The sequence below is a fragment of the Topomyia yanbarensis genome, chromosome 2, assembly GCF_030247195.1.
Source record: "Topomyia yanbarensis strain Yona2022 chromosome 2, ASM3024719v1, whole genome shotgun sequence".
Lineage (NCBI taxonomy): Eukaryota > Metazoa > Arthropoda > Insecta > Diptera > Culicidae > Topomyia > Topomyia yanbarensis.
The window spans coordinates 205,820,364-205,832,267 of record NC_080671.1 but is presented as its reverse complement, the minus strand read 5'-3'; the positions used below and the strand labels follow the sequence as shown (position 1 = coordinate 205,832,267).

Here is an 11,904-nt window from a genome sequence, read left to right as displayed (position 1 = left end):
TGATGTCATTTGATACGAAAAAAATATATGCTGCACATTTTTCAAAGATTTATTATGTACAAGAATGTTGCCAAAAACGGAACCCATTTGTTTCCAAAATCGGAGTGCGCCAAAATGGGAGCATGTCAAAAACGGAACGTGCCAAAAACGGACTACGTTCACACTACGCGTTAAAACGTGTGTTAACGCTATCTTGATGATGTTTTTCTTGTTGCTAATTGTTATAACATGTTTTAACTCTGTAGTGTGAACATAGTATTACTGTACTAAGCTGATGTATCGTCTGAATCCACTGAAAAAACAACACGTTAATATCATGTGGAAATCTATTGAATTATTTCAATCCACAAACACATGAAATGCACGCGGTTGCCACTTGAATCCAGATTTTTACGTGCCATAATGGCGGTCTAAATTGTTCAGTTCGTAATACGTTTAATTGCACTTTTTTGACAATAATCGTTTACGCCAGCTTAACAGCAACGCCCAGTTGAAGATGTCGGGCGTTCATTGAATAAACATCCAACGCATTGGACTAACGTAAGATGACTTACTCTCATTGGGCGGTTGACGTAAACGATTATTGTCAAAAAGGGCCATTGAGATATCTGACGTTTAAAATACGCCCACTGATATCTCGCATTTTTATACTACCGCCCTCCCTTGAGCCCAGAAGCGGTTTGTTTTCCTCCCAAATCGCCCAAACCTTTTTAACATGAGAACGCATATTAAAGTTATGTTTAATTGCACATGGTTTTATTGTGTCGATTATTTTCAGTGTCGGGTTTTATAGTTAAATGGAATATTAGACTTTTCAATGGCTCATGTACGTACACGTCACATGACACAAACACTACATCACTAACTGATGGAAAATAATAAAGACGGCAAAATCAAATGGGATTGTTTTCAACCAGGAAGCTGCAGAAGTGTTCGTGAGACCAAGCGACAAGAACTCAATAGTGGTGCCATATTATAGTTACTATATTCATAGTTAGGCGGAGACACTGATTAAACATGTCAAATGCCTGAGCCAATCGAGCATGACGTCACATAACATGTTCTCCTTGGACAAGGTATTGTTATTATGGTCATAATTATTTTACTCTTTTCTTGTGTTACCGAATGAAGTGAAACGAAAAGAACAAGACTTTTTCTGTAACACCAAGAGACATTCGCACAAGTATGAAATCATTATATCCTCGAATTGTTTTTCTATTCGTACCTGTAAAGTTCTTACAGCGACAATGAAATTATTACGCTAGAGCTTGAACATTCGCATGGGATGCCAGTTTCTTCCTGAAACAAGAGCTGCCAGTTTTCCAGCTTTTGTGTCCGCCTAACTCTGAATATAGTAACTCTATGCCACACTGTTAAATAAAACAACCTGCAGCATAAGTTCTTTTAGCTTACTTTTGAGTTGTGCGTCGCTTTCGCACTTATTACAGCCAATTTCTTCACCGGATGAAAACCGGTTTTCGCTGAAAACCAGTTTTCGGGTTGCTGGTGACCAATTAGCCGAAAACCAGTTTTCAACGAACGCCGGTTTTCATCCAGGTGAAGAAATTGGCCGTTAGTGTTGTCAAAAACAAAACGAGAGATTCGACTCAGTCGAGGTCTTCCGTGGAGGAAGGTACTTTTGAGTTGTTTATGGTATACTCAAAATTAGGTAAATTCAACTTAAATTTGAGTATAAAAAACCTATCAATGAGTTTTTGCCGTGGTTAAATGGAAACTACCTTCAACACGGTTTACCTAATTTTAAGTTCCCCCACGATACCACGAGATTGAGTCAAAGGAACTCAATTTTAGGTAGTTTTTCGTTTCCGTGCATATGCGGAATTGACTGACAGATTTACCACCGAGCAAAATTTACTAATGAAACCGATCAGAACTACTTATGACTTTGCGCCACAAGTAATTAATATGGAAATCATAAGTTTATCTTATGAATCGGAGAGAAAGATGGCCATCGAGTCACTTACAGATTCCATAAGTCAAACTTATGAAATTTTTAAGGCATTATTATAATTTTCATACGACTATAGTTATTGTAATCATTGTCTTCAAATATGAAGTTTAAATGCAAACTGTTATGAGATTCATATCTGTATTATTACATGTGCTGTTAATAAAATACCATAAGTTTATTTCATCGCATATTTTAAGTATTTATTTGATATTATTAAATATACATACATCTATATTCAAGCTCCCTCCCGTCATTTTTTTGGCTGTAACTGTGTCAGGCGCTCCAATAGAAAAGAGTAGAGCTGATCGGAATCCCAGTAGTTTCGGATACCTTCTCACTTGATATTTCAGAAGCTTCTACTGTGTCACAGGATTGCCGAGCTGTTGTAAATTATGTAAAAAATTATATAAAGTAATGGTCATAATTTAAAAACAAAAATTTACATATATTTTCCATCACTTTGCAACAGACCGCCAGAAATGAACTATGACACTTTAACAGCATGTAATATATAATATATTATTTTCTTATGACACGAGCATGAATTTCATAAGGCAAACTAATGAAATTCATATACTGCTTATGAAATGCATAAGTGTCTAATGGAATCAATTTTATACAGGTTCATAAGTCGTGGCTTATGAAATCCTTAAGTCTTTTTGCTTCGGTGTATATGACAGCTGGAGGCAGGGTTACCAAAAATACAGAATAATCTGTATTTATACAGATTTTTCAGCCATTTTCAGACCAAGAATCTGTGTGTACAGATATACAGATTTTTCCGTGTGTGTACAGATATACAGATTTTTGAGAAATGATGTTACAAAAACTATTTTTAGAAATATTTTTTATGTTTCAGTAATACTTCCTCTCTCTCTCTCTAAACTTAGCCCTCTATATTAAAATATATCTTCACTTTTGAGATTGGTCGCTCACTCTGAAAGGTAAAGGTTTGCAATACACTCAGGTTAGCACCCAGCAAACGCCTGGCTGAAGTTTTCTTCCAGAAAAGTTAATTGTAATGCTCTGTGACTTTGTTAATTTTTAATTTTTTTCCGAAAATTCGACAGCTACATTGGTCGACTAAATGTTTATAATATCATATATCAACAAAAGTCATTAAATGAAGAAGAAAATTATTTTTCCATTGTGCTATCGATGTTCAAGTTTCTGGATATAAAATATCAGAACGACTTGTAGACGGCGCCGGTGGTTGAGTGGTACGCGTTACCGCCACTCATTCCAGTTGCCTGGGTTCAATTCTAGCCGAGGTCGTTGAGATTTTTCTGAGGTGAAAAAATCTGTGGTCACGTCTTCCTTCGGAAGGGAAGTAAAGCCGTTGGTGCCCGGTCTATGAGTTTGGTGGATCGATATCTAGTCCAGATAGTGAAGTCACCTCTCTGGCGTCGGTAAGGAAGAAGTAGATCCAACTTCTATACTCTTACTAACAAAAATATCCTCCTCCCGTGATACTTGTGGAGCGCGCAGTAGTATATACGGCCTCTAGGAAAAGCAAGTATCGGACTAACCCCATTGCTTCCCTTTCCTTCGCGATCTACGTTCGGGCCTGGGCGGCGCCGGTATTGAACAATAAACACTTTAGGATTACCAGGAGTTGCACATTGAAAGATGTTTCGCTACTCCCAAGCATAATTATCTACTTATTTTCTGTTCAACTTCAGCTAGTCCAGATCGATAACGGAGTAGCAGCCAGGGGTGGTCGCACAAGCTCAAGCTCAATATCAGAACGACTTGTAGTGTTTTTTTTATGAAAATGTAAACAGGTCCTTGCTTGACTGATTTAAACAACAAGAATTAATCGATATAAAATTCAGCAAAAGGTTAAACGACTCAACTGATTCGATACAGACTTCGACACAGAATGTTCGAAGAGTAAATACAGATGAAAAGATTTTTTTGGACAAAAATACAGATTTAATTTTGGCAACCCTGGCTGGAGGAAAACGAACCCCCAAGTAATGTGACTGAAATGAATTGCATATGACTCTATACCAGAGGGATTCAGCGTCTTTAAATAATATTTCCTTCATATTCATTCATATTCATATTTTTTTGCTAAAACACAGTCTAATAGTGTAGAAAACTATGGGTACAGTTGAAAACATTACCAAAGCTGCAAGCTTTATGAAGGTATCTCCTGGTAAAATTAGATATAACTCTGAAAAGGTAGGCATATATAAATTATTTCCATAACCTGGTAAAAATCAATATTTTATTTTTAGATCATTACTCGATACGTTCCTAAAACAAATGAGAGCATTTCGGGATATTCTTCGATTTTACAGTCATTGGCACGGGAAAGCAAGAATGAGTTAATTCGTGATATATACAAGGATATTGAGACTGAGTTACAAGTTGTGCAATGGATAGATTATTCTGTTCTCTTTGTTTCACCGGCAGCGAAAGATAAGCACGTTTTAAAGGCGCTCCTAGAGGTGCGTTTAGTACTAATTTTTATATATAGAAATTTGCCTATTTCGACATTAGCAACTATTCAGATTTTCACCTGGGACGGAGACTGCGGATAGATGTTTTCTTCTATTTTTTCTGTTCCTTTTATCTTTTGTCTTGCTTATCCGCTTTCACATATTTTAAATTGACAGGCTGCATTGGACAGTACCCCCTGGTTGCATTTGGCGTTTATTTTTTGCTATTAGGCAATCCATGAGACGTTTCTGATAAGCTGATTATTTCTTGTTTACTTCTGACGTTACTCCGACATCCGACAATATCGTTGATTCGATCCAACATCAAACGAGTCGGACTAACGAAAGACTATGAAATTACTCGTCGGCAAACAGAATTTCTGTGCTTAATATCAAGACATCACTCGGTATAAGCCAGTTGTTTTGTGTTCACACAAGACGTGTGACTTTTTGGATTTTAGTGTCTAACTAGTACTAATTTGGGTACTAGTTTAGATACATCGTCTAACTAGACACCCAGTTGGTGCTAGTTACTGACGAGGAGAATCCGAAACACTAAAATAAAAACCATACTTTATGTAAGGCCTTGTGTCCTTATGCACAAAAAATTTGGTATTGTCCAAAATTTTCCCATTTGGGAATTTGCATATGTTTGTCGGAGGAGTTTTTCTGTTCGCAGGAGTAGCCTTGTTGACAGAACCCACCGCTGGATTGTCAAACAAACGCCTAATGGATTGCCTAATTCGCATGCATCGTTTCGTTTTTTATTTTGGTTGCAGTTGAAACCTGGAAAATCCAACCAGTGACAATTGTATTTTCTCTGGTTCTAAACAAATGAATCACTTCGGAAATAGTGCGCATTTCGTATAGTGAATACCTAAGAGATGAATACGTTTGTTGAAGAAATGACTACATTGGGCTAAAGTAGGATGACTTAGGTAAACATATCGACACAGATCTTTCATTAGGGCCTAAGTCACAATATACTCAAAATGGAGAATAATTAGTTTGAATATTCGACGATGCTTTTTAAATGCAGCTTTTATTGTAGCTACAAATTATTTTTTAACAATGTTTTTCCTTAAGCATATATGGTTAAACCTGATAACAATATAACAAAGAATTTGATTTCGTTTCGAGTTGGTGGAGAAATACGAAGAGAAGCGCTGGTGTTCAGACGTGCAGCCGCGTAGCTCCTTAGTTTTTGTTTCAAGAACGATTTTGAGCGAATAAACAAATATTACTTTGTGTAGTTTTTTCGAGGAATAGTTGAATGGTGCCAGTGAATCAAATTTTTGGAGTCGTTCTGTTCAATTTGTGAGGCTTAGGATGTTTTATTTAAGACAATTGAGTTCTTGTCGGCCGGTCTCAAGAACACCAATGCAGTCTGCTGGTTGAAAACAATCCCATTTGCTCTTGCCGTCTTTGTTTATTGTTTTCCACCAGCTAGTGATGTAGTGTTTGTGTCATATGACGTGTACGTACATGAGCCTGCGGATGGGATGGATGAGCCGTAGAAAAGTCTATAGCGTTTTTTGTTTTGTGCATAGGGTGATGAACCTTTTTTCGCCATGTTTCTATTATTACCCTACACCGAAGCAAAAAGACTTAAGGATTTCATAAGCCAAGACTTATGAACCTGTATAAATTTGATTCCATTAGACATTTGTGCATTTCATAAGTAGTATATGAATTTCATTAGTTTGCCTTATGTGTCATAAGAAAATTATAATAGGGTGATGAGCCTATTTTGGCACCATTAGGGAGAGGGTCGCACTATTTTTTGAACAACTTTAAAAGAAGCCATATTATCTATAACCTTTCTCAGAATAAAGTTTCAGTGTACTGTTTCTTAAACATCTATATAATGCTTATTTGCCTCAAATTTCAGCATAAATGAAAATAAATGTTCCATTCTGTGCATCTATTCCCACCTCGACGATCCAATTATCGCCTCATGGGTGTGCCAATTTCCACCTCATCGAAAAACAATCTAGTTGAAACGCAATGCCTCATATTCCATTTGCGTCGATTCTAACTAGGTATCCAGATTCCAGATCATGGACGCCAACGTGTGATTTGTAAAACGAATCATTCTGCTTTTTTCAGCCGATCAAAACAAACGTCGCACGTCAATGAAACTCATCAGCTGTTACCCAAGTAGCAAATCGCAACTAGTTTTAATAGTCTAAGTCCGAACTATGTTGCAACGAGGGAACAATAAAGTTATTTTTGTTGCACTGGTTGAACATAGATAACATCACGGTTATTTCATAACATCTTTTGTCACCAAATGGTCATTTATGTTGCTAGCTAGAACATGTTCATTAATGTTCCGAAGTGGTTGGTGATGCTGCAGAGTTTGTTGAAATGTAGTTGCTATTTTGATTTTGTGATATTTATTTTAACAATTGCACAGTTGTCAAACACCAAAATTCTGACTGAAAACGTTTCCATTTACAAAGTTGTATTCGTGTTATACGTATATTTCCGTCACATATCATTATTACGCCTTTCAGCACAAACTCACACGTATTAATAAAATGCTTTCGTAACACGGAATCAACAAGTTCACAACTAATGCTAAGCAAAACGAAAAATAAGTTATATTTTTGTTGGCATTACGTTGCGAAAATTCACCGATAACGCTTTATGCGCTCCACTTGATATTATAGAGGCATTGAACTGTACGGTGGCGCCAACTATAATATGTTCGGTGTTTCGGAAAAATGTAAAAAAATGGCATGTATGTTATTGCTGATTTGAAATGAAATGATTAAATGCCTCCCGCACAGATTATATTATTGATATATTATTGATTCATATAAAAATAATTTTGGTACTAAGAACAGTAGGTATATCGGAACAAGTATTATCAATTTAAGACAAATCGTATACTTAGTGTACCTTCGAAAAACAATTGAAAAGTTAACGTAATCTTAGGAGTATTTAGCAAATTCCTTGTATAAACTGTGAAGTGTCTTTAAATACTAGTCCATGATATGTTAATTTTCGAAAAAGTTTTTGTCATTTTTTGCTGAATGAAAAAGTTTTTGTCATTTTTCTCAAAAAATGATATTGCTTGCTTGTTGATGCAAACGGTTTGGAACACCTTTAGTTTCAACAAGCTGGAGTAATAAGTCATTCGGCCGTTGCAACTATCGATTTATGTAAACCATATTGAAAAAGGATAATGTCGAATGACCAGCTGCTCTTACGCTTCGATGCCATTCGAATTTATGAGGTTATGTAAGTCTCTCATCTACGTCGACAATCCTTAATCAACTGAAGAGCTAGATGGTTGTATACCATTCCCCCGAAAGCCATTTCCCAGAAAGCCATTCCCCAGAATTCCTTTTCCCAGAATGTACCATTCGCCAGAAAGACATTTCCCAGAATGTACCAATCCCTAGAAAACCATTATCCAGAATGCCCCATTCCCCAGAAAGTCATTCCCCAGAATGCACCATTCCCCAGAAAAGTTATGTTTTTTATTTATTATTTGTAGTTAAGCCAAAGGTTTACGCATACCTAATTAAAGAAACTTATGCGGTGTTAAGCTGCTGAGGATGTACCGTCGAATGCGGCGGCCTCTCGCAAGCAAACCTGTTATCCTCTCGTATAGCCGGTTTACTCGAACATAGGACTTGGTTCCTTCTTTCAAACATGAGCAGTTCTTTGAATTTGTACGCCAAGCAACTCTTGCACGCAAACTTGTGATCTTTTCGTCTGCCCGGTTTATTTAAACATAGATGTTGATTCCTTCTTTGGAGCTTTGGTTGAATCCATATTAAAATCGAAATGAATGCATATTTTGACAAATGGTTTCGTGGGTTTTTAGAGCATTTATCATTCTTTTGTATTGGGAATGTTTCGTACGCAAAGGTCCAATTCACCCGATTGCTCGGTTTACTCAAATAGGTTGCACTAAATACATTCGAAAGTATTTTCATACCTTACGCCAAATGGTACTTATAGCACAGAGTTACAGACATAATACTCGACAACAATTATTCGTCAATGTTAGCGATCATTTTGAATTGAATATATTATTAGTTGGGACTGTTATCGCATTTGCGATTATGGCGCCACTGACATATGCGCAAGTATACGGGGGATATACCAATTGCTCCTGGGCCTGAGGGTTGACTAATTTGTAAATGAGTGGTTGGAACCGTGTATAAAAGGTGTAGCTAGTGTTTTGGCCGAATTGGCGCAACGATATTTTTGCGAGGAGCCGCCGCTTTCGACGGCCTATCCGTACCAGCTTAACCAGCTTGCATCAGTTCCTTAACTTAGGTAATGTACAAAGTATTCGTTTCGCCACACCTTACTTACATAACACTGTTACATTCTTTTGGATCCTAGGAAGGGAGCTACCCTAAGGGCAGATCACTTGTGATGCATTTTTAAAAATCAGCGAAATTAAATGCATTTATTTCCATCAAAATAGAAATTCATAATGTATTTTGCGTTGCGTGCAATGTTTTTGCGTTGCGTGCAATGTTGTTTGTGTTGCGTGTAAGACGTCAAAACCAAACAGAAAAACTAGCCCTACATTTAACAAAACGTCGAACAAAGTGGATCAGCGTAGGACGTTTGTTAAACAAACTTTTCTGCGAGTCAGTGATTGATGTTGATGCAAAAATGGAAATTAAATGCATTTTTTTCAATTTGATGCAAATTTGTTATACATTCTTAGAGTGATCTGCCCCTAGGGGCTACCGCTTTCTATGGTTGTTGTTAAATGGCACTGAAAAACACACCTGTACTGAATTTCGCGATTTGTCCTATATGTATGTTTATATTATTAAAAGAAAAGTAAAAATATTGCTATTGTCTAATGATGCTAACAGTACACTTTTCGAGGGGAGCAATATGGCCAACATAATGGAAAAATGTTTTGATTTTTATCAACAAAATTTCCCACTTGAAAAAAAAATGTCTGGGAAATGGTTATATCTGTGGAATGAACTTATGAGCATTGGTTCATTCTGGATATAGTTTTCTGGAGAATGGTTCTTTCTGGGGAAAACACTTCGGTATTTTAGCTTCTGTGGAATGATTTTTCGGGAAAGTTAGCTATTCTTTATTTAAATTCGGAATAAATAATGTCATCCTAACTTCCGGTTTCAACACAATGCAAATCATTTCAAATGTGACCGAATCGAAGAATGTCGTTCGATGGAAATGGGAACGAGTAGTACGTTCGAAAAGATCAAATCTATAAAAAAAAGTTAAACTTTTCTGGGGAATGACTTTCTGGGAGATGGTGCATTCTGGGGTATGGAATTCTGGGGAATGGTACATTCTGGAAAATGACTTTCTGGGGAATAGTACATTCTGGGGGATGATATTCTGGGGAGTGGAATTCTGGGGAATGGCTTTCTGGGGAATGATTTTCGGGGGAATAGTATACAATCGAGCTAGATTCCATCATTGAATACCTTATTCACATTCTTCAGTCGTTCTTGAGAAAGAGACTAAAAAGGTGAACTAGGGAAAGTTTGGTTCATCAGACTGTCATTTGTGATGATTTAGGAGATAATTATAACTGAAATAATGAAAAATAAACGCTGAAAGCACCCTTTATAGATACAAATATTACTACTGAGAAAAATATTACAGCAATCAAATACTCTTCATTTCCTATGTTATTGGAAAAATATCAAAGTTGCGAGTAATTATTTTTTTCAATTTGTAGTGTCGTGGTTCACTAATGGAACATATGTGTACCACTGGTGGCGTTATTTCCAGTTCCATTGAGTTCTTATTTATACCCATTGATTTTTTATAAGCTGCGCAAGTATAAATAAATACATTTGATTTTCCGTTGGTTTAAATTAATTCCAATTTTAGTGGAAATTGTTCATTTTCATAGTGTCTTGTAATAATATTACCCTGTGCTTCTCATAGGAGTATGACCCAATAGCTCAAGTATTGATATTAATGCTACTACTGCGGCAACAGCAAGATTTCGTTAAAATCATTCATGTCAGATGTTCACATTTTTCCGATAAACCGAACATGTTATAGTTGGCGCCACCGTTCAGTTCGATGCCTGTATAATATGAAGTGTATCGCATTAAGTGTGATCGGTAAATTTTCGCAACGTAATGGGAACAAAATTACAACTTAATTATTATTTTGCTGAACTTTAGTTATGAATTGGTCAATTCCGTGTTGCGAATGCCTTTCATCAATACGTGTGAGTTTGTGATTCAAGGTAGAATGATGATATGTGCTTGATACGTACGTATGACAAGAATACGACTTTGTAACTAGAGCGATTTCAGCAAGAATAGTATAGTACAGGGTCATATTAAGGAAAGGTATATTTTGGTGTGAACTGAAAATTTCTCAATGGAGACAAACCGTATGCTAGAGAATAGTTGTTCACAAATAAAAATCTTTGCTCATTGATATAAATTTGTTTGAAAAGCGAGCGTCGTTGTATTCACTAAAATCGTATCCTTAATTCGGGCCTGAATGGCTTGAAATCCATGTTGTTTAGGGGCCATGCATAAATGACGTAGCATTTTGGGGGGTAGGGGTGGTATACTAAATTTGTGACGAAGTGTGACGAGGGGGAGGGTAGGGTCAGAAGTTGCGCGACGTAGCATTAAGATTTTTTTTTACGAGAATTAAAACCCATTGATTAGAAAAAAAACAATTTGATGGATGATGGGAATGGAGGACCCAAGAGAAATAAATTTAAATTCACACAAGTTACTTTTCATGAAATTTTTAATGTGGTAAGTTTACGTGTATACGGATTTAACCTGCTACATTAGTTAGCTAATCTTGCTAACTAGTAGACTTAGTTTGTTAGCTGAATTAAGTTTTCTCTTCGGATTCAACCAAACAAAATTTAGTAATTTTATCGAATGTATGCTTCTTAGAATCATGGGCAGCTGCAGCATCGTGAACTGAGAGATCTTTTGTTCATGTTCCATGACATATAAAACTCAAAACAAAATTATTAACGCGATATTTGTCATGAAATGGGTTTATTTTGTTCGCAATTTGCTGTTATAATCAAAATGTTGATAAAATCCGTCAAAAATTTTGTAAACACACGTATTTAAAAAAATTGTAAAACATATTTTTTCTTCATTCCCCGGTCGCGTTGGAAAGGGGGGGGGGGGGGGGGGGTTGTCAGAAATGCTACGTTATTTACAAGGGGGAGGTTAGAGTTTTGTGACAAAATGCTACGAGGGGGGAGGGAGGGGTCGAAAAACGCCGAAAAAAAGCTACGTCATTTGTGTACGGCCCCTAAGGTGATTTTGTTTTAATTAAAAGTTGGATTTAGAGGATAGTTCTAAATACATATGTGCACAACAAATAAAGAATATAACTTGAGCTTATTTTTTCTCACCTGTTTTAGCCAAATCGATAGTGTCATTATCTCATATGCTTGGTTCGAAACCAAGGGGTACGAAATAGGGTCACAATAGGCTCTACTGCCATAATAGGCACATCACC

The 11,904-nt window shown here is 36.5% G+C and overlaps 1 protein-coding gene across 3 annotated transcripts in view; it reads left to right on the top strand.

Moving 5' to 3' along the window:
* The first annotated feature begins 3,918 nt into the window (after positions 1–3,918).
* LOC131682771 (eukaryotic translation elongation factor 1 epsilon-1) overlaps positions 3,919–11,904 on the top strand; it is a 75,924-nt gene continuing 67,938 nt past the window's right edge. Inside the window, exons 1-2 of one of the 3 annotated variants that reach the window (XM_058964493.1) lie at positions 3,919–4,159; positions 4,216–4,428. In XM_058964493.1, coding sequence (XP_058820476.1) covers positions 4,079–4,159; positions 4,216–4,428 — 294 coding nt within the window. In that variant the 5' untranslated portion in view covers positions 3,919–4,078. The remainder of the gene's footprint in view (positions 4,160–4,215; positions 4,429–11,904) is intronic. The other 2 variants (XM_058964491.1, XM_058964492.1) reach the window with 2 other exon arrangements.